General features: G+C 34.1%; 1 protein-coding gene across 6 annotated transcripts in view; it reads left to right on the top strand.

Moving 5' to 3' along the window:
• Positions 1–22410, top strand: part of CEP120 (centrosomal protein 120) — a 38988-nt gene extending 16578 nt beyond the window's left edge. For all 6 annotated transcript variants that reach the window (XM_062018919.1, XM_062018917.1, XM_062018916.1 and 3 more), the window contains 10 exons: positions 251–433; positions 2627–2723; positions 2811–2960; positions 3313–3402; positions 3903–3995; positions 5523–5684; positions 9213–9335; positions 10554–10652; positions 20410–20555; positions 21188–22410. In XM_062018919.1, the coding sequence (XP_061874903.1) occupies positions 251–433; positions 2627–2723; positions 2811–2960; positions 3313–3402; positions 3903–3995; positions 5523–5684; positions 9213–9335; positions 10554–10652; positions 20410–20555; positions 21188–21425 (1381 nt within the window). In that variant the 3' untranslated portion in view covers positions 21426–22410. The remainder of the gene's footprint in view (positions 1–250; positions 434–2626; positions 2724–2810; positions 2961–3312; positions 3403–3902; positions 3996–5522; positions 5685–9212; positions 9336–10553; positions 10653–20409; positions 20556–21187) is intronic.
• The last annotated feature ends 1070 nt before the right edge of the window (positions 22411–23480 follow it).

Here is a 23480-nt window from a genome sequence, read left to right as displayed (position 1 = left end):
CACTGCAGTGTTGTTCTTTCTCATAACTGGAGAAAGGAATGATAATCTGATCAAAGAGTAGTAAGTGATGGAAAACCTATAAAGTCAGTCTCATTCCTCTGAATCAGTAAAACCACACCATTGTCTGATGTAGCCACTATTTATTTGGGAAGTTACTTCTAGAATATGAGATTTTTTTTTCCAAGAGAATTTCCAAGGAATTCTTCTTTTTGTATTGATGCCTGACACTGAAATCAATTTTTCGTTTCAGGTTACCTTTGCTGGTTGAGTTGTGGCACAGGGACAAAACAGCTAATGATTTACTTCTTGGAGTGGCAAGACTTCAGCTTTCAAATGTTTTTACATCAGAAAAAACCCGATTTTTGGGTGGTAATGGTGAACAATGCTGGCGTCAGACTTGTGATGAAACAGTCAGTGTTGCAGCAGCACAAGGGTAAAACTATTTTAAAAATATACTTTGCAGCAGGTTTTGAAGAACTGTTTGTTTAGTATTTCCCTGAAAAAAAGGCAAACTCTTCCTGTTATCTTTTTGAGTACATAAACAGACTGCAGAGCACTGCAATGTGGGAGTAGCTATCCAAGAGACATTCTGGAGGCCCAAACCAATGCCAGAATCAACATAAACAGCTCTTACATATAGTCAGGATCTCACATAAGCTTCACAGATAGATTAAAGAAATAAGTAATTGGAAAAAATGTTATTTAGCCATTTTCCTAAGTAATTTAACAGTTACAAAAATATGCAGGTATTAAATCTTAAAGACTGTCCATAGTATGGTTTTAGATGCAACTGACTTCAGTGGAATATAGAAGGACTGATTTATCTGTAGGTGAGAGAGGTTTCCTGTTTCAGGATTGTACCATGTGATAGTGGCATTGTGCACGTCAGAAGGAGCAGTGTAACTAGTTTATATTCTGTCTGAAGATAAATGGCTGTTTACATAGAAGAGTGACATTCTCTTTTATGTGTATTAAGAGACTGAATTTATAGTCATTTCTGTCCTCTGTCCTCATTGAAGATATGAACTAAGCTTTTAATCAGTGTCCAGACTCTCATCTTTTTCTGTATAATAATGGAACTTGATTATGCCTATTAACTTGATTACTTGCTATTAAGACTGAAGTCTTCAGACAATTAAAACACACTGTTTGACAGGAAACTTCAGGTTACTGACACAAAGACTCGTATCCTTCCTCCTTCTGAACTGATGGAAAATTGATCTTTTTCATGTGTGAAATCCAGCATGGCCTAACTTACAGATTTTCTTTTTGATCTCACTATGCATTGAAGTTTGCACCTTCACCAACAGGAAGTTTGTTAACATGAAACCTGGCTTTGCACAAAACTTAACCGCTAGATGGCATTCTCAAAATGTAATCAGATCTCTGCATTTTGCTGTGCTGATACCTTTCTAGCTTTGCTTTTGTTTGTGTATTCTTTTTATGTTGATATGTCCAGCTGACTTGATGATTCATAGTTCTTAAGTCTGCTAGCTTGAATTGTCACTGTTAATAGATGACTCATAGAAAACTTTAAGAGTTTGTTAACTTATGTAGAAATGCTTAAGTACAGTGCATGTTGGATATTTTTCCCTCTTTCTGTGCAGAAGATTGCACTTCTGTAAAAATATTTTAGTGCTGTCTTTTTATATTTTTTATTAACTGTGCAAACTAAAGCCAAGGTTAATTCCTGCACCTTTTTGCTGCAAATAGCATGAAACGTATTCTGGATCTTCCACGTTTCAAGTGGTTATATAATTGCTTTTGCATTGTGGAATAGCTGGAACTGAAATTATAGTTTTGTTTCTGACCAAGTGAAGATTGATACTGCAATGTACTTTTGTGGTAGACTAGTGATAACTTTCATTTACATTATTTCACTGAATGACAGAACCTTGAGGGTTGGTGTATTCATTCTCTTAAAATCTGTCTTTGCTGGAAACTACCTTTGTTTGCTACATTTTATCTGTGGTTAGAGTTCAAACAGCGAAAGACAAGCTGTTCTACTTAAGCAGAAACTACAACTAATTTTGAAGTAGTTAATTAAAAATCTATTATGTTGGTATTTTTCGCTTGGCCTATAAGTAGATCAAAAGTTGTCAGTTATCTATGCTGAAGCTTCTGGAAATATGGTTTTTTTACACATCCAAGGATGGCATACCACACATGACATGCTAGGTGACTTCTTATACTGTTGATAACTGTTTACATACGAAAAAGAAAGGCTAATGAAATTCACCGAGTATCTCGGAATGAAGTAATCGTCATTGCCTGTATTCAACGCGTACGTTAGTTTGAAAGATTTAAGACTGCAGGTACAACTCTGGGTCGTTCTTTTGATACAGGGATGTGTTAATTATAATGAACTGTTAAATGTGTTCTTAATGGCAAGTTAGCTGCTAAAGTCAGAAAGCTTACTGTAGATGTATAAATCAGTCCTTAAGTTAAAACAATGTACATGGGAGAACACGTTTGGGCTCTCACACAGGCAGCTGGTTTAGAGTCTCTGAGTTTACATGGAACCTTTTATCACTTCAGCTTTTTTGGTTCATGTGTTGTCATACAATTCACTACCTGTATTTTTAAGGCTGTTTTTATTTAAATAACAATCTGTTGCTCTTTATAGGTCAGGCAACAGAATAGCAGAGCTTTCATACACTGTCACTTTGGAAGACTATGGGCTTGTGAAAATGCAAGAAGTTCTGATGTCAGATTCTTCTCAAGTAAGTTTTACATAAATCTTACCCTTTTTCCTTGAACACTTCTTTGAAAAATTGGGTTTCCAGGTAAAAATCTGTTATTAATATCAGTGTGTAGATGCTGGTCAAGAACGACATGTCCCTCACAGTCAGCCTCATGCCCCAGAAAACCATCCAGAACCTCGAGAAACTCTGGAATACAAAGCAGCACTGGAGTTAGAAATGTGGAAGGAAATGCAAGAGGACATTTTTGAAAATCAGGTTTTTATTTTTTTCCATTTACTAAAGTGCATAATTGCCAGAGGAGCTTTAACAGAATTGATGGGATGAATATTAACTGCATTTTTCTTGAACTTTGCCACTGTTACAAATAAGAATCAAATTTTGCTCATGTAGAGTATTAAAACTTTAGATTTACCCAAATTTTATAATTAAGTGTAAGAAATATCTTTCACTGTCAAAATCATACCTTGAGTTATGTAATCAAAAGAACTTGATTTTTAATATTTTGGCTTGAAGACTTAGTTCTGCTAGTACTCTCTCCTTTAAAGTTGCACTTCCAACAATTTTTGTTCAGTTTTCTGGTTTGGGGGTTTTGTTCCTTTTTTAAAAGCTTAAAAAGAAGGAAATGGCCCATATGCAAACACTTGCAGAAGAATGGAAGAAAAGAGATAGAGAGAGGGAAGCATTAGTGAAGAAAAAGGTAAGCAAACTTCTATGTGCTGAAAGTCTCACTAGTCTTCTATGACTATAAAAATTGAGAAAGTATTTCATAACTATAAGGTTGAGCAAAATGGTCTGTGATTACTCTTCACAACCACTGGTATGCATCCATCTAGTCTACACACTTAAAAAAATTTTCAGGTAGCCCTAAATCATAGAACACTTGCTAGAAATCCTTTTGGTTATCTTGCCTTGTTTGGAGGCTTTTTAATTGCATTTGACTTACATCATCAAAAAGCACTTCTGCAGCCTATCTGTGCATGGTAACATTGCTAGCCTTTGTTGGATTTGAAAGAAAGACTCTCCATCTTGATTTCATCATTCAGAGCTAGAGCATCTGTTTTTATATGTAATTTTCCAAACAAAAATTCTTGGTGTTTTGTACCACAGCAATACTTAAGTTGTTCACCTAACTTAAACATTATTTTTATTGCAAGAAAAACAATACTGTTACTTTTTTGGTGCTTGTTATTATTTTAGGTAGTAGAATATACTGTTTTGGAAGAACAACTTCAGAAAACTCTGAGAGATCTAGATAAGCGAGAACGACAGCTTTATAGCGCTGAATCAGAGGTAAAAGTTTTTGGTCACTTTAAACAATGTAATTGCACAAACTGTTTCTGTAAGATTTGTTGAGTTTTTGCACAGAGACAATTGCGACCTGTGTATAAGAACTGAAATAACTGCTTTCATACTGATACATAGAGAAGCACTATAAATTAAGACAAGTTTTGTTAAAAATGCCATCTGAAAGGAAAACTTTAAATGGATTGCTAGAATTACAGAACTGTAAGTTTTCTGCTCTTAATAGTAATTAGAGTGTCAGTAGAGACTTTAATGTAACAACATATCTCAATTTTCAGTTTAGTGCTGTCAGTTGAACATTGTACATGGATGCAAGAGTGTCTTCAGACAGTAATTGCTAGATTCACCATTGAAATAGTAGGTGAGAAGGAGAGCTGGGAGAAACTGCAATTGTCTAGAATCTGTTATCCAGTGATAAGAGTTCCTCTTTTTTTTTTAAGTGATATGGACTCTTAGTATGAGGAAATGGGGTGCAAGCCGTCAGGAGAGCTAGCTGTATGAAGAGAGAAAGAAAATAAACTACCTATTTTTGTACTTCAGAACTAACTCACAATTATATAGCTCTGGTGATTTAGCAGTCCAACAAACACTCACTTACCTCCTGTAATTCAGATTAGTCATTTATTATAATATCTGGCCCTCCTGTACTTATGAACAGAACTAAAGCTCTGAACACAGGGACTGGCTAGTTGAGCCTGTGTTCTGTTTTGTACTCAGAATCTCTGTACCCCTCAAGATGCAGTTTGTGCTGTAATTACTGTCTGACTTTAACATCTATCCAAAAGAGCCTGATTGTTTGGCTGAATACATTTAGGTATGAGTGAAAATATTTCCTTTGAATGTCATACATATTTGTCTCAAACTTGCTCTAAGTGTAGTGAGAATCTGACCTGAGGGTTTAGAGATAATAAAAATCAGTGGATTCCAAGTGTCTAGACAAAATGATGTAGGGTTCATTTAGCAATTACACATTTTGAGAAGTGGGCCATTTGGAGAGGTTTCTATTCAACTAGCAGTTATCTGGGCTAGTAACATCCTCCTAGAAAGCTGAAATGTGTGAAGGACTGTTCTCCTGTTTAGCTCAAAGAGAAATTCTCTCAATATGCTCAGTTTGAAGAATGCAGTTGTACTGATCTAAAGGCATCTTGGCTGTGGCTATGTCTTCACTGTTCCTGCAGTGAAGGGGTATATTTAGCTTTTTAATTTGTAGTGGAAAGGTGGACATAAAATTTGCCTTTAGAAATTCCATGTACAGAGTACAATAAAGACACAACTCCATTTTTACAGTAGTCAAGCAGGGATATATTTGTAACCCAAATGTAGTAATTTGTGGTTCATTAGTTAAAGTGAAAGGCAATAAAAGAGTATATAGCAAACCTATAGATAACAATGGAATTTCTAGTGTTTCTAAAATGGCTAATAATCTGTTATGAGTAGTTGTAACAGTTGTAAGAAAGGTCCTTAAAATAAAACTTTTGCACCTATGGATTAGTATAAATCTCTCTCACTTTTAAGCTTCAAAGAGTAAAGAAGGAGTTGCAAGCAGAGCATGAACGAAATCTGCAGGAGCTACAGGATTCTGTGCGTCGAGCCAGAGAAGAATGTGCACACCAGCTTGAACTAGAAAGGTCAAAAATCAAACAACTGGAAAACGATAAGCTCCGCTTACAGCAGCGGGTAAATACACTTACATTTTCTGCTCAACCATGTATTTTAAGTAAGAATTTTTTCAAAAAAATAACTGTACTAAGTTGAGCAATGGTTTTGAGACAAACATTCTGGCAGTAGTGTAATAAACTTATTTCCACTGCTTGGTCAGCTACGTGCTAGGATCCATCTCCGTTAGTCTTGCTTAATAGTGGAGCCAGTTTGCAATGTGATTGGGTTCTGATTTTTTTAATGCTGAAAAAGAAACTGCAACAACAAACATACATTACTATACTGTAGAACATAAACAGCAGTATACATTTCAGTAGCTTAATAAATTGTTAGGAGTTAACATCTAGAAAAACATCTCATGGTTTGACTATGCGATTTATTACTCCATTGTGAAAAGGCGTTTCTATTAGCCTTACTGAGGCAATGGAGAGGGTAGGATTATGTTATTGTGATCTTCTCTTCTGAAAGTGGTAGTTCAAACCAATAAAATTTAGACCACATTATTTTGTCCTGTAAGCTAGCTTTTGCACTAACAATGAGAGTATTCTCTTTATTTTCTTAAATTTTTGTGGAATGCTTTAAATGTTAAGTCACTGCTAGCTTTTTTTTTTGAGTAGTTACAACATTTGAAACATTTAATTAACACATTCTTAGTAATGCATAGGTGTTTTTCTAAATACTTAGTTCATTTAGGTGAATTACTTTGATACTTTTCATTTCTGATGTGTTAGTGATTATCCCACAGTGGCTTTGACTAATTGTGGAACTGTATCAGTCAAAGGCATATTTTTGTATTAAGAAGAGTTATGAAATATTTTTGGGTTTTTAGTTGAATATTGAACACTGATACTAGCTTTTCATGTCAACAGGTTCACTGTGCTGTAGTTAACTTAAATATCACTAATACAAAAAATTATGCTAATACAGAAGACGTTAATCTTGGCTGTTCTACTGAATCATCGGTGAATTGAGATGAACAGTTTCAAACTGCAGAATACAATCCACTTCAAAGTGACAAGTGGATCACTTCTGCATTGTGGATGTGTCGTTGGCAGCTACCAATGATATCAGTCCACACAAGCCAGCCAATCATTCTTCAGGCTCAAGCAGACAAATGCTGCCACTTGGGAGTCATCTTCCAAATTCATTTCATTCCCAGTAACTTTTTTAGCTAGGTTACAATACCTTCAGTGTCACTTTTATTTTTCCTATTCACAACACACTGTATCAGACCAAAGATCTGGTTAGCTCAGCATTCCTTTATACAATGATTGGATTTAAACATCAAGAAAATAAGAAATGGGACAATGAGAAAGCACTACTTTAGTATAGTGTGGCATTACCATCAAGGATTACGTCTACTCTCAGCCACAAGCAGCACTTCATATTTGCTAGCCATCAATGAAAGTATTCTTCATCAACTCATCTGATCTCTTTTGAAAAGTATTTTTATTTTGAGCATTGCAGCATCTTGTGTCAGTGAGTTCTAAAATTCAGTTGTTGTGTAATTAAAAACTTATATTTAAGATCATTGTTTAAGAATTATGAAGAATGCTTCAGTGCCTGTGCTATGTACCATTTTTGATTGCTTAGGTGTCTACCATACAGTCTCTCTTCCGAACACAGACTCTGCTGTGTTTTTAATTGCTTTATCTGAAGGTATACCTTCCAGCAGATCATCCTGGCTGTCTTTCTCTGTACTTGTTCCTGCCACTTTGAATCTCTCTTGTGCTGCAATATGAGCTGGTTGTTACCATGTATTCTTCATAAGACAAACTTCTGTTTTGCTTTGCTGAGAGTATAGTGGGGTTTTGTTGGTTTGCTTTGGAGCCTCACTGTAGGTTGGTTTCTGCTGCAATGTGTGCAAGCAGAAATTTCTTCTTACTAGGTCTGGTGGGCCTCTTTCTTTACTTTTTTGAATGTTAGGGTTTTGTTTCTGTATTTTCATGGGCTTTTTGACAAGGAATGTTCTGGAGAAAATTATGGTAGTTTGAATTAGTGAAATATGCTTTGACTGATTTCTTACCTTTTTAAGGACATTTGTTAGTATACAATTTTCACACTTGCATTGTAGAGTTCTCATAATCACAGAATCACACAATGACAGACTATTAAGAGTTAGAAGGGAACTTAAGGAAAGCCCTACTATGTGTGAGAGAAGGCTCTTGAAGCAGCCAGCTTGAAGAACATCACTCAATCCCTTCAGGTGCTTTGTTGGTGTGATATGTGCAGTTCCCTAACAGCCCATAACCTGAGATCTCACTAGAAATTCAATTTTTGAAAGTGTTTTCAGAACCAAACAAGAAATGAAACATTTTTGTAGAAGTTCTAGGAAAGCTGCACTTCTCATAGCTACAGAAATTAGTTACTGTTTTTGTCATCAGCATCATGACTGTATGTCTACTTTAAAAAGAAATTTATAAAACTAGAGTGACGACAAGCAATAGCAATAGTATATTTTGTCAGAGTAGGCTGTTTCACTTATATGTGAAAAGTAACTGCAGTGAACTATGCTTTTGTATGGTTCATTAGGAAGCATCTTTGCTTTCTTACATCAATTCTGAGAAAACGATAGATGTAGAAGGGAAATTTTGGAAGAAAAATAGAGATGACTTAGGACTGAAAGACTTAAAATATTGATGTATAACACTTTGAAACAGAAATTAATTCTCTGAAATGTTTTCACACAGTATTTTAACTGTTGGATACAATTCATAGAAATACTTGCGTTAGTTGGACGTAAATATAAGTGCAGTATTTCCAGTTGTAATCTGTGTTGGAATGCATGAGTTCCGTCAGGTCCATTAAGGTATTTATAGCTGAACATAACAGATGAAGCTACTTTTAAAGAACATAAATTCTTAACCTTTTAATATATTATAATGGAAGAAGTTGTTAAGCATTTGATTTGCTTAGATTTTTTTAATAACAAACTAATTATATATTGGCATCATTTTTCAAACTACCAGTTTATGGTGAAAAGCAAAGTTCTATCTTTATAAAGTCTTATTTTAAACTATGAAAGTACACAGTAAGGTACATGGCCTTTAATCATTAGTCACTAAAGTCTTTCTAGTTCAGTCTGTCTTCTAATTGTTATTTGGCTGTTCCTAAACAAGTTATGCTGGTGAAACCGAGTAAGTAAAAAAACTTCATATTGTCAATAACACTATTATTGTTCTTTAAAAGATATGCATAAATCTAAATAGTTTTGTTTTCTGTGTTTCTTCTGCAAGTGGTTTTAGAAATGTGAACTGCAGTGTTTATAAATATTGGACTTCTGCATATGGTGACAAACTTGTTTTTTTTCTTTCCAGTACTGAGCAAAGATCCTCTTTAAAGTTCTTCCTATTAAAACATTATAGTATGCCATCATCAGGAGATCATTAATTATGAGTGTGTAGCTTTCAGCGTTTGTTTAATGTCATATGATTGACAGTAAGATGTTTGATTGAAGGACTAATGAGTAACAAGTTCTGCAGCCTAACTCTTTGTCTATGAATGGATTTTTCTGCTAACTTGCATAATATCTTATCTTTAATGTAGCTTTCTGAAGCGGAGAAAAAGCATAAAAGTTTGGAGAAGGAATTCCAGCAATACAAAGAACAGCAAAATAACAAACCAGAAATCCAGCTACAGTCAGAAATAAATCTTCTGACTTTAGAAAAGGTATTTTGGGATTTCTTTAGTTTTTAAAAGCTGTCACAATGCTCCACTCACTAATAAGGGAGATAAAGAATAATCTCGCACAATAAACTATTTAATTTTTTCCATCTTGGTTTTATTTTTTCCAACAATTTCTTCAGACTTTGAATATTCAGACTCAAGTAATGCCAAAAATGACCTTATTTCTATAGAGGAAGCCGTAGTGTTTGAGACTAAAGCAGGAGAAAACGTAACTTATATATTTATTTAAATTGCTGCCCTTGTGCTTTTATGCTGGGGACTCTGAGGATTGGTTATAAAACTAAATTATTTTTCTCTTGAGAATTTATTTAGACTGATATGGCATTATGTGCATTGTATTTTTTTGTTAATAATTTCTGAAAAGAGATAGTGTTACTTGTCACTGGAATGGAATTACTATTATAAGTTGACTTCAGTATTTTGCTTTATTAAAACCACAGATGTGGATATTTTGTGCTTAGAATTACGCTGAGGTCTTGAGTCCATTTGTTCACCAAATAAGATGAAAAAAAATTGAATCAGGCTTCTTGGCCCAGAATGCAGTTAGTTATATATGGCCAGTCTGTGTGTTGCTGTATGCATGAGTAACTTGTAATAGTGCAAGAAAATTATTTAAAATACCTTTCTGTCTCTACAGACTTTTTAAACTCTTAACCTCATATGCTTTTAGATTTTGTATTTTTTGAGTGTAACTTTTTAAAAGTTTTGTTTAGACAGTAAGATCAAAGATTCACAATAGACAGATTTTAAAGCACAATTTGAAGAGATAACTATTTCAGAGAAAATAATGTGACACATCTTCCATCAACTGCAGGAAAGAAAAAAAAATGCACACCTTTTAAAGGCATGATTTATTCATCAGTGTTTCTGTTAAATTAGTGTTTTTACTTTGGAAAATAAAAGGGGATGAGGTATTGCTAATTTGAGAATCTTTAAAGGTTACGTCAGCAGATTTAGTGCTAAAACCTAATCTTTTTCTTTTTGTGTGGATGACTATCCAATAAAAATAAGGCTATAATTTAAACAAGAAAATGTTCATGTGCCATAATATTTATATTATATTACATAACAGCTTTAGATGATGTTGTATGTTACACTACATAAACACTTTTCTTAAACCAGACCCTTTGTATATATACATCTTTCAGGGATTGTTACTGCTGTTATTGCTTCAGCTGATATGATTTTAATTGCTTTTAGGTTGAGCTTGAAAGAAAATTAGAGTCAGCTACCAAGTCAAAGCTGCACTACAAACAACAATGGACAAGAGCTTTGAAAGAACTTGCAAGGTTAAAGCAGGTATGATGGTTTTATTTGGTCATATGAGAACTAAGTTTAATGTAGTGTTGGAAGCTACTTAAAATTATTATGAACTACTGGCTATTTTTGGTTTATTAGCATTTTGTCTTTGCAAAACTAAAGCTCTGAGTTAGAATTTTTACAGAAATTAGAACAACAAAACCAATTTGAGTTTAATATTGAACTCAGGGAAGATCAAGGCTCAGGTCTGCGAAGAAGGCTGTCATGATTCAAAAATGAATTTTTACTAATCCCATTCCCAATAATGCTCAGTCAGCACTTTCAGAGAAGATATTGTGTTCCTGTCCTAGTCATCTTGGTCAGTTACAGTCCTAACTGTTTTGTATTTTAGTTATAAAATGAATGAACAGTAAAGAGAGAAACTAATCTTAGCTTTTAGAAACAGTTGTTTGAGATTTGAATGGTTTGAAACAAGGGAACCTTGCCAAAAATTCAAACTGGAAGTGAATCTTTCTCCTGCTTTTGGAAATCCTACTCTTATACTAACATAGCACACTTTTTTTACTGCTATATTTTAACAGAGCTTGTGTGTGTGTATGTATACATGTATATATATTTATAGTCATGTGCATATGACTTAAATACTGTTCAAACTTACCGAGTAGCAGCTTCATCCTCACAGAAGCCATATGCCCTCTGTTTTTTGTCATTGCCTGTCTTTCATGAATTACAATAAACACTGGTTAAACAGTATATTTAAGAATGGCAAGCTTTTCCATTGGTTTTGACAGAGAAATTAGTAAATTGTTAATCACTGTTACTGAACAAAATTTTACCTATATGTAAAGCTTCATAGTTCAAGTTTATTAAGAGGTTTTTATTACCTGTATTCAGGTAATAAAAATTTCCTGTTCAAGGAAAAGTGGGGTTTTTGAAGTATTCTAGTTCCCAGTTCATTCCTAGTGTTAGAGTATTCAGTTTTTGAAGAGCAAGAAGCTAAGCCCACCTAATTGATAAATACCTTTTTTTAATATTTTTTTTCAGATAGTGAATATGCTGTATAATCACTATTAATAATTAAAAACTCATTTTTATATACCGTCTTAAAACTGGTCTTTTTTTTTTGCCTGGTGATAAAAGTAGTTATGGATTCTCATCTGTAATTTCTGTAACATCTGTACTCAACAAGATGATAGAAGGAAGAATTTATCTCTGTGGTTAAGGTTCCTTCAGCAGCTATGAAATATCCAGGCTATTTTTTTCTTACTGCCATATTTATAAATTTCTGTTGAATTGAAAACCATGGTTTGCTAGATTAATGGTAGTCTATATCACTATTAGGTTTTCACTATAAATTTCATCACTGCAGATATGATGATCTGAATTTAATAACATATGTAGATGTCTTCTGAATCATAAAATATGATTATGTGAAGTTAATTATGCTACCTAAACTTTTCCACTACAGAAGAAACCCTTTCTAAGTAGCTTCTTGTTTTTTATACTCCTGTGCTTCATTTCATACTTAGCCTATTGATAAAGGATTTAAGTGACTTTAAAGAGCCAAATAAAAGTTGAAGCAGAACTGATCAAAAACCGTTTACTGTGTTTTAAATATAAATTTGGAAACTGTTGCTTCAGTAATTCTAGATTTGCCTTAGTTCAGATGATTTGTGCAGTTGTGCATAGTCTGACCAATTCTTGTTTAAATTGGATTAGTACCATGTTAATTTTGCATTGCCTCTGGTGAATAGACACAGAGCTATAAACTGTGCCAGTAATTTGTCACACCGAAGCTCTCTAGAGAACTATACAAAACATTTGTGTAGCAAGGATTAGATGCTGAAAGCCGTATCATAGATTGTTAATAAATGTTAATGACAAAACCCAGCTGCTAAGTCTTGGAAATGAGATCTAATGCTTTGTGCCCATTGCCAAAAAAATGTTTAAACAGAGATTTCCATTACTCAAAGGTGACCTAGTACAGTCAATTTGTGAATTAAAGCAGCATAATCTACAGGCTGAGCATTTAGTAAAATACTCTTCTGATTTGCAACCATAAAAGTCAATGTTTCCTTAATTAAAGTTTCCTTTTACTTTGACTAGTTCTTAGCTCACATATGTGATGGTTTTATATTTTGCAGAATGAGATATGCACTACATAACTGAGGAAAGTATGAGACTGTTAATACAAAATGCTCTTAACTTCTCCATGTCTAGGATTTTGAATGCTAAACACAGCACTGTGGTGACCAAAAAAAGATCTAAAGTGTATGAGAACACATATACATATGCTTACGTGTGCTTCCCAAAATACAGAAGTTTGTTGAATTCAAACAGTCTATAAAGCTTAGTGAAAACAGACTTCACCAAGCTTACTTTTCTTCTCTCTGTTACTCAGTGCAAGTTGTATTAGTACTTCATTTGTTACACCCCTGTTCAGCTTTAAGAAGACAAAAATATCAACAAGTTTGCTGTGTATCTATGCACCCAGATAAATTTTATCGTATTTAGAGGTTTCAAAAACTGTCTTAAGTTTCTTGACTAGGAGGTCTTGGTACTACACAAATGAGACTTCCATGGTTTTTAAGTATGTGAGCATTATTTCTGAGAGCAATCAAACGTTTCATTTGCACACTGCATACTTACTTGCAGAGATCTTTAGATGCTAAATTCAGTGCTCATCTGTGTGCAAGAAGCAATGTATAAAAACAAAAATGAAAGCTGGCAAAAATGTTACTTTCAGCAGTTGACCAGCTTTGTTCTAACCTAGAAAACCAAAATATCAAAATGTATGTGCATAGATTATTCAGTGTTCTGAGAGAAATACTTTTTTGAAATCTCCTAATGTGTTTGTATTCTAGAGATCTGTTTAAAACTAGCACTGATGCATTTGTTTAAAACAACATAGCTGTGACTGGCAGGCATTCACTCTGTCTTGTCCAGTGTCTTGCTTATCCACTCAGTAATTATATGACTAATTTATAAGTAATTTACCCAAGGATGGGATGTAAATCTTCGTTTACAAAAAAAAAGGCAAGCATACACACACACTAAAAAAAAACCAGTTGGAGGTCCAAGTCTTGGTTAAAAACTGTGTCTTGAAACCATCCAGGCCCTTCTACTGACTTGTCAGCTCTGGGTTATTTTCAGAAAACTTTACTTGAGTTTCAAGCTTCAATCGTAAGGGTTTTTTTCCCACAGACTTGCATGGTATGTGTGAGTGGGAGAGTGAATAGTGGCTGCTATTTAGCCATTGTTTAGTCTAGTGTATGTATGTTTACATCTCCCTTTTGGATTTATAGGCAGCTATGGCAAAATAAAGATTGTGCTTCCTTGATTGAAGAGCCTCTTAACTAGAGCACCTGGAGGCATACAGGGATTCTTTTATGATCTGATTATAATTGAAATTCTGAGAGTTTATTGCTGGTGAATTTTTATTTAATGTCGCTATTCCTGTAGTACCTTAGGTTTCAAAAAGTGACTGAAGTTCCTACCATGCAAACTCCTAAACAGTGTTCATGTCCCAAACACTACATTGGAGGTACAAACTAATAAAGAAAAGTAATAAATCATTGAAATAAATGGTTTGATAAGTAGCATGTGGCTTTGTTTGGATTGGATTTATTTTCTTTGTGGGGATCTAAGGGAAGGATAGCAAAATACCAAATTAACAAGAGAAGAGTATTGGTTATGTTTTGCTGAGGCAGGGAAAATGAAAGGAAATTTATATGAAAATTGGAAGAACAGGAATAGCATGAATAGCAGTGCTGAGAAAGTAGTGGAAGAGAACTTACATGGGCCAACTTAAGATTTTATTGAAAAATGAATTTTCAGAGTAATTTGCACAAAATACCGTTTGTTCATCTATGGCTGCCTGGGATAGTGGCTGGTGATAACTAGGTGGTAATACAGGAGTTAAGTTAACAAATTCTGAATATCTAGTGGATCTTACTTTCATAAAGTTATCTTTAGTCTGGTAACTGGTAATTCTGGACTGTTTGTTTATCTGAAATTTAATGTAAAATTCTAAAAGATTAAAATTTTTTAACTCTAGTAGTTCTTACTGAGGCTTAAAACAGCCTGACTGGCTGCAATAAGCTGTTGGGAATTAATCTGAAATGTTCTTTATTTCAGGATATAAATAGGAGCTTATTGTCTCTGGAACTGTGAAGTGTATCATAAAGTCTTGACTGAGAATTTTAAGCATGTGAGATTGTATGTATAAATGTGTGTCTGCTGAGATACGCTTACAAATACTTAGTATTCTATTATAGTGTAGTTTTTAAGAATATGCAGAATAAAATTAAGAAGTTAGAGCTTCAGAAATGCTGGACTCTGCTTTATTAGTATTGTAGCTGCAGAAGTGTTTTATATTTTTTTTTTTCTTGTTTTGGAAGATCTCAGTAAATCCTGCTACATTGCAAGAACTATTGTGCAATACAGTTAGATTCTTTCTTCAGTTTTAAAAAAAAAAGTTTGTTGCCAAACAAATTGTTAAACTGTCATGGAAAAAGTGGATTTAATACCTGAATGTTTCTGATCAAATGACACTAGTTTCATCACTGATGAGAGATCCTTCTGTCTCATTGTAACAAAAGACTATCTTTTATGATCCCTCAACGAATCATACCAAAATGTGTATAACTTAATTGAACATGAGCCCGCCTCACTTCTTATCAAAAAACTATTGTATATTCTTTGTCATCTTCTTATATTGATGGATTATTAGGAAATGAATTTTTATTGCTCTGCTTGGGGTATATATAGAGCAAGTTTGTTGTTATGCCCTGTGCAAATTGTTATGACACTTTTAAAGGAGCCAAAGACTAATGTTGGAAGAGACATTTGAAAATTGCAGAGTACAAAGTGTGTTATTAAAGTTACAGACATGATCCACCATAAAATAATTTTCTTGCTTTCATTATCATTTTTTAATTTTACTATTGTTGTGCTTAATATCATGAGTTGTGGCATAACAGGCTACAGAAATTCTTGACTTTGTTACAAGACTAAAGTTAATCTTGCCTTTTCCCTCTTCCCTCCTCCTAAAGAAAGAAATGCCAAGTATTGGTCATGTTTACATCACAGTTGCATTAGTAATCAAATTAAATTTATAAGCACATTTCTCTGAAAGAACATCCTACCTCATGTTAACTTAGAGACAAAATGTACTGGTAAGAGTACTCTTGAGAAAAGAATTTAGCATTCTCTATACTCGGAATTTCTTTCCTACAAATCTAGGGATATTATCTTGACCAACAAGCTTGCTCATTGGTAACACAGATTATTTTATTAAAAAAAAAAAATCACAGCCACTTTTCCCAGAGAGAAACATCAAAAAGAGCAGGAACTGAACAAAGGGTTCTTCAGGAAAGAACTGCATCCAGCATCATTTTCTCTTTTGTCCTTTTGTTGGTTTTATTAAATATCAGTAAAGATGTTTCTTAATCAAAAAACCTTACAGTTTTGAAACCAACTAGTGCAGTGAGGGCATAAAAGACCAATATATTGAATTAGATCCTTTCTGGTCAGGAGGAAAGTGTTAGGAATGTTCTGTCTTCTTCCTGATCTCATTGGACTTCATTAATTTTCAGGATATACACTTCTTCTAATATATACTTTGAGTTTGTTTAAATGCACTTTTTTTTTTTTTGGTATCAGATTGCCATTGTGAGCATGTTGCTGAACAGCTGAAACCTCTGGATTATTGAGCTTTCCTGCCTCAAATAATAACATATCAACTTGGCATCAAGCTTGTAGTCCTTCTTATGACCAGTCATACAGTTCTGTTTTTCCTCCAGAGTTGCAGCTATAAGAATATTTTCAAAGCCCTTTCCTTATAGATCTTAGCAATATGCTCCACAAACTGGAAGACTGGATTAGAAGACTTCTATTCAGTGTAGTCATAGCCATTTACTAATTAGTATATATTATATGGCTTTATAATCCATTTCATTAGTAGGCAGGGATGTAATTTTCTGCTATCTTGTTAATGTCTTGCTGTGCTACTCTATTTTGTGTTAGTTTTCCTGTATTTACTTTCCAGATAATGTTTGCCCAAGGTTGTACCTTTAAAAAAAAAAAATAATTCTCTCACAGCATTATTAAGAGACAAAAATTTGACCAATGTACATGACAGCAGTTCAAGTTTAAAATGGGATAATCAGGGCATGAATAAACTAAACTGCAGAGCAAGGAAGTTTTTTTTACAGAGTTAATCCTTTCTTTACCATCTGCAACAATGGATTGGACTAAAGCTAATGATATTGACAAATCAGCATAGGTAGAAAGGCTAGAAAAGGAGATAATGACAGAAATCCTCTCTTCTGTAAGAGATCTAGATTTTTTTATATCGTCTAAGGGGAAAATGTCAGCCTCAGCAGTAATGAGTTTTTCCTAAAGATGAGACAGTTTGCCTGTAAATTGCATTCTTATGTAATTTATTGGGTGACCCCCAAGACTCTTTCCATTGTTAGGTAATGTCAATAGGAAAATCAGGTTGTACTACACAAATTCATTTCAAAAATAGAACTTGGATGTGTAGGCTGTACTGCAGGGATATGCAATAGCAATTCAAAAACAGAACTTGGATGTGTAGGCTGTACAGCAGGGATATGCAATAGCAAGTTTCTTGAGCGTTGTTGTTTAATCGGGAAAAGTCAGCATGCTGAATTATGGAGCTTTTTTACCTGTAGGGACAGACATGTAGAAATTTCTAGACTTGTTCTACATGCACAGGACAACAACTCATCACCTGAGGCTAAATAGAACTTTATAAAGGAGATTTAATAACTTGGGGTCTCAAGTTTGCCTTAAGTTATTAATCTCAACTTCTTTTTTTCTGAAACACATAAATATTTTAACTTCCTTCATTTTGAAAAGGGTTTAATTTAGAAGATTGAGTAAGAGCACGAGGAATAGTGATGGTCTCAAAGAATATTAACCTCTTGTCATAATTCTAGTCTTTGGGTAATGGAGATAATCAGATTTTCTGTCCATTTATTTAACTTAAGTTGTACTGTTTTCATACCAACCTATTTGAGACTAGATCATGTTCAGCATTTTATCATACTGCCTGTGTTTAGCCAAGTAAGCAACTGCAGATAAGTATGACTATCAAAATAGTAAAGAGAATTCCATTCCTCCTCATAGCCTATTGTATACTTGATCTTTGGCTTTACTGTCTGGATGCTGTTGTCTGTCAAGATATTTGGAAGCCAGAGAGATACCCCTTTGATATTCACTGAGACTCTGTGGAAAAAAAAAAGACACCCTCTGTCTCTGCTAAATATTTCAGCAGTAATGCTTGATCTATATCATTTTTTAAAACACAAATATGTATCTTAATTCAAAGCATTCTGTGATTTAAAAACTGTTTTTCATTTGGTTGAAAAAAACCAAACTAGCCAGCTGATGTGAAATATCAATGGAGTCCATACAGAGGCCAGCAGTAGATGTCCAGTCTGAGTTTCTAGGATCTTGTGCTTCTTTGAATATCTTCTACCTGCTGCCCTCAGTCGGTTAAGTACACTGTGAGCCAGTGCTTGCATTCAGACTGTCATATTTAACTGACATCAATGAATGTATTCTTCTTAATTTATCTGTTTGCTTTTCAAACTAATTAATATTTCTGTCCCTATAATATCCCATTGTTTAACATATACATTTTCCCTACTGAATAGTTTTGTCTTGGTGGCAAACTGTTTGTTAGAGAATTACTTCCTTATTTATAAATATATCAAAGGGTAAATGCATGTGGAGTCCACTGTTACCTTCTTGCTATAGTGGAAACGATCTATTGCTCTCCTTTCTCTAGTCTTCTAGACCTTAAGTATTCTGACTTTCTCCCATGACAGCTTAGTTTTGTGTTTGGTTGTAGGTGGTTTCTTTGGTGTGGCCCTTTGTTGGTTTGCATTGTTTGGTTTTTTTAAGACCAGGTGGAAGTGTGACTTTTCTGCAAAAGCTGGATTCATTCTGCTTGATGTACCCATACATTTAATTAGTTTTGATTTTAGTTGCGGTTTCAAACAATTGGGCCATGGTGGAAGTAAGTCCTGCTGGTAGTTCCTAGATATTCCTAAGCCCTTTGTTTAAAGAGAGAACAAAATAAAAAATGAGGGAATAGTTGTTCCTGTGGTGTCAACACCAATTTTAGTGATGAATTATTACTTCTGCTTAGACTTGTGAGTTTGCATTTTTAATTTCCCTACAACTCTTGAAAGCTCTTGGAGAAGTATCAACTGGCTGTAGTGACTTGTTCTAATACCTTTCCTACTTCAATCTGAGACTGGTCTTCAATACTTCTACATAGTAATGTCCTCCTGAGTGAACTCTTGGTGGGGAAGGACAGACTATGGCCTTACGTTCCCTGAGTGCTTTTTCTTGTGTTTGTCATATATCAGCTGTAGACTCTTTGGCAGGATTCCTTCTTCATGTTTTAGTATGTATCCCTCTAAGTTCTTCAGACTTTCTGGCGTGTGTCATTGCAGTTTTAACATATAACTTGCCTGGGTGTTGTGTTGGATTTAGTATAACAAAATGTTTTTTAGTTACATACAGCTATAATTTGTTGTCAAGTACTTGTCTGTTGCATTGCCTGCTCACAGTAGTAATTACAGGTTTTGAGTTTCACAAAGAAATGGTATAAACAGATTTTATCGTCAACATGGAGCACTTAAGATGCTGGAAACTGAAATTCAGCAAACTACCTGAGTAGACTCTTCCAAATATTATTAGATTGAATATATCATGAATGTGCTCACACACATCAGACAATTATTTTTTGTACCCTTATAATAAATATAAACCCAACTGTATTAACAATCAAATATTTCACATGAAAGCAATGTCAAAATTACAAAGGTAACCCTGCACTTCACAATGTGTCTAGATCCAGTATATTTTTGTAACCTCCTGCCTTATTTTTTAACTATAGGAAGAAATGCCAATTTATGTTAGGTTATCTATTTCAGAGTGTAAAGACTAATTGTGTTGAGTTAGTGCACAAAGTCATATGGAAAACTGTGAGGAAAAGAGGTTGGAGAGGACCACACTTGTCTTTAAGACTCGGCAATGTTACAAAGTTTTAGTGGACTAAAAGCCTAGTTCTGCTATAGTGTTGGTAGAGGGTAGAGAGCTAAAAAAAATATCAAGTAAACTTCTATAATTAATAGATTAATTAAATCCACAGAATTAAGTTATCTAAAACTTTGCATAAAGCTAGACAACATAAAAGGAAACCTCACCAGAGTTTTGTTCTCAAGGCTTGTATGTTGACCGCTGATTGCAATTTCAAAAAGTAGTTGTTGGAGCTTTGACACTAGTCACTACAGAGCTGATGATGGAAGTTTCCTGTAGTTGCTCAGCATTTTTCTAGTTTTTATTTCTCAAAGTTATAACTTAAAATACCATATAGCAAAAGAGTAAGTCTTAGTATCTTGAGTAGTTGCACAAGTCGTAAGTTTTACCAGCTTAGCTATGTTTTCTAAAACGGTTTGTAATACATTTGCTGTTTTTTTTAATGGCAAGATGTGTGTGTCTGGGCTTCAGATAGCCTGTGACCGCCTGGACAGTTTTACTGCATTTTGTGATAGTACCTGCTCTTACTGCATTGTAGATGCTTGCAGCTAAGGCATTCTGCTTAACTCTTAATGCTTAATGTGCATTTATAGTACTACTGGAGATTTAACTGGCATGAGCAGAACTTCAGGAATTAATTCATGTCACTCTAATTAAACTTTTACATGTAATCCCATAGTCAACTGAGTTACGTCTTCACTCCTTCCCACATTAGCGTGAACAGGAAAACGCAATGGCTCACCTTAAAAAGCAGCAACAAGAGCTGGAGCACATGAGGTTGCGCTATTTGGCAGCAGAAGAAAAAGAGCTGGGGAAAACAGATCGACAGGAGCTGGAGGATATCAGAAATGACCTTAACAGGTATAAGAGCTCACTTCTTTTATTTCTGTCTACCTTAAAGTAAGAGAAGGTTCAGTTAAATCAAGATTATAGCTGGCTGTCAGTCTAACAAAAGAGCACTTTTTGGCATCTCTTAGGTAAAGATTGTTATAAAAGACAGTTATAAAATACAAATCTGCAGCATAGAAAATCTATGTTTAAGGCAGCTCTACTGTGTTGTTATGGTCATGGTATAACAGCATGAGGACTTTTTCTATTGTAAGCCTTCCATTCTATGGATACCTGATGCATTAAGAAAAAAATGCACCTATGGTTCACATTTTGAATACATTAAAACTTCAAGTATACCTAATGTTGTCCTCTAGAGGCTGTCTGCAGTGTTTCTATATGATGAACCCTTTTGACTGCTGTTTACGTTATCAAAATAGGAGCTTTGGTAGCAAGTATTCTAGTTACATGTTATGCATATGAAAAAGGTATTGTTAGAATTTAAGAATTATAAAAGGTCACAAGTTATCATAAAATAAATGTTAATATAGATTTCTTTATTTTGCTAAGTATTTGAGTAGATAAATAACATAAAGACTTGCATGAAAATAATCTGAGCCTTTTCAGTATGGCTCATCTGATTCTTTCCTTTTTATCATCATCAGGCTAAAGCAACAGGAAGAAAAGAGAAAGCAATTGCAAGATGTAAGAGGTAATTCTGCTGGTAGGGTGGATAGTCTTCATTCTAGAAAATTAAATGAGAACATGGATGATTATCTTTCTCGTCTGATAGAAGAGAGGGATACCCTATTGAGAACAGGTGTATATAATCATGAAGACCACATTGTAAGTGAACTTGATCGCCAAATCAGAGAAGCTATTGCAAAAAGGAAAAATCACTAAATAAAAGCAAAATTGCTAAGAAGAGCCAAAATTTGAATAGTGAATGGTTTATTTTATGAAGCTGTACTACTTTGCAAAATATATAAAGTCATGCTTAGTTTTGCACACTCTCATTAGTTATTTTTGAAGTCAATGTAAGTATTTGCAACATGTGAGGTTATGCACAGTTGTGAATTTTGCAGGGACAATGGCTTGGTTTTAATGTATTTATATTAATATATATGTAAATATATTTGTCTTGTGTACTTCTGAAGTGTTTTCTACCTCTTTTTGCATACCACTGTCTAGGTTTATTTCTAATATTTTTAATATTCATTGTAAGATATTTTGGTCAAACCTTGTTGTAATTTCAATTTCTTAAAAGATTTCTTCAGCTATAGCAGGGAGAAGTGTATCAGCTATTTCCCCTTACAGAACTCTTAATTCTGAACCAAAGTGCAGCCCTGACAAAATGTCACTTTTTAACAAAATCACAAGGCAATCAATTTTCACTTCTCTGACTGTAACATAACTAAATTCTGTACTAAATATAAGACAAAGGGGGGGGGGTGCAGGGAGACATCTCTCAAACGTTATAAAAGATGAATGGAATCAATTACTAATAACTAATCTGATTGTACAGGATGAAAATACCTCTGCCTAAGCAGATTGCACACAGGCCTGTAAGGGTGAACCCAGGAGAGTAAAAACCTGTTTAGAAATACACATGCATTCTTACTTCCATCCCTAATGAGGAAAGATACTTTAAACACCGGTTCAGTTAATTTATTATTTATAAGTTCTGAACACATACACAAACCAAGAGCTTTCAAGATGTTTTCCTTAAGACCTAACCACTCTGCTGTTTCTTAACATATATTTGAAAGCATGTTATGTCATTACCACTGAAATTGTACGTAAGATTTTGTTTGTTTGAACAAAGTGTTAAATACCAGAAGAGAAATACACAATAAATGTTAGTATGCAGAGAATTACAGTTCAAAAAGTTTTGTTTCGCAGCCTTCTTTCTGTTCCAGTAACTTCAAAATCACTTACATGGGTTTAGCTAGTAACACTAAATTACAAAGCCATCCTTTCAGTAGACATTTTTATTTGTCCCATAGACATAAGTGTTCTTCTGTTTGAATGCCAAATACTGAAAACGTCTTCAGATTTGTTACTTCAAAAATGAAGAAAGATACCAATGCAGAAATTCCCTTTTTAAAGGAAAATTAGTGAGCTTCCATGAACATGACTGTATACATGTGACCTTCCTGTTTTGTGTGGTATTAATTATAAATTTGTATAATGTATTATTTTTTCTTTATTGTGTTTGTCTTTGCCTGTAGGTGCACTGTTTTACTTCCTGCCTACCATGGGCATATGTCCTGTTAAATAAACTGCTTGGTTTGGCTCCTTAAAAAAATTTTGAACAAGTCGTATGAGCACAGAGGTATTTTGTGAGGAACTATCACTTGTCAATGCCAGAAATTGTAAGAAATGCTTTTGTCATACTTTGCACACGCTACTGTGTTTTTTTTAATTAGTGTGCGTTGAAGAGATCCATCTCTACTAAAAAAGGACACAACACATCTGTAAATCCAATATAAATCCATGAAAAGTAATAGTACTTTTTTTTTTTAATTAATATCATGACTTTGGTTTGTCAGTTATGCATGATCTTATGCAATTGTTTTAAGTGAGTCAGGGAGCTTCTCCCTTGACAGGCAGACTTATTCATGCTGTTATTCTTCAAATGCTCGCGTACTAGAAGTGTAGTTTCTTCTTCGAACACTGGAGGGCGCCTTAGACTTAAAGATTTTGTTGACTAATTTTTCTAACGGATTTTCTTGAACTGATATTCTGTGACTTTTCAGGTGTGTTACTTTATTAAATAAAATTAAAAGTGTTAAGGGGTTTATGTCTTTTTTTAAAGTATGTATTAGAACACGAATTTTGGTTTACTGTTTCTGGTAATATGACAGTCTTTAGTGTTTGAATCCATAAAATTGGCAAGTTCGCTTTAAAAATTAACTTTGCTTTTTAATTTCGAATTGAGGCTCTTCCACTGCTGGT

Source organism: Colius striatus, chromosome Z (genome assembly GCF_028858725.1).
Source record: "Colius striatus isolate bColStr4 chromosome Z, bColStr4.1.hap1, whole genome shotgun sequence".
Classification (NCBI taxonomy): Eukaryota; Metazoa; Chordata; class Aves; order Coliiformes; family Coliidae; genus Colius; species Colius striatus.
The sequence above is the reverse complement of the archived record's forward strand: the minus strand, read 5'-3'. Positions and strand labels throughout refer to the sequence as shown.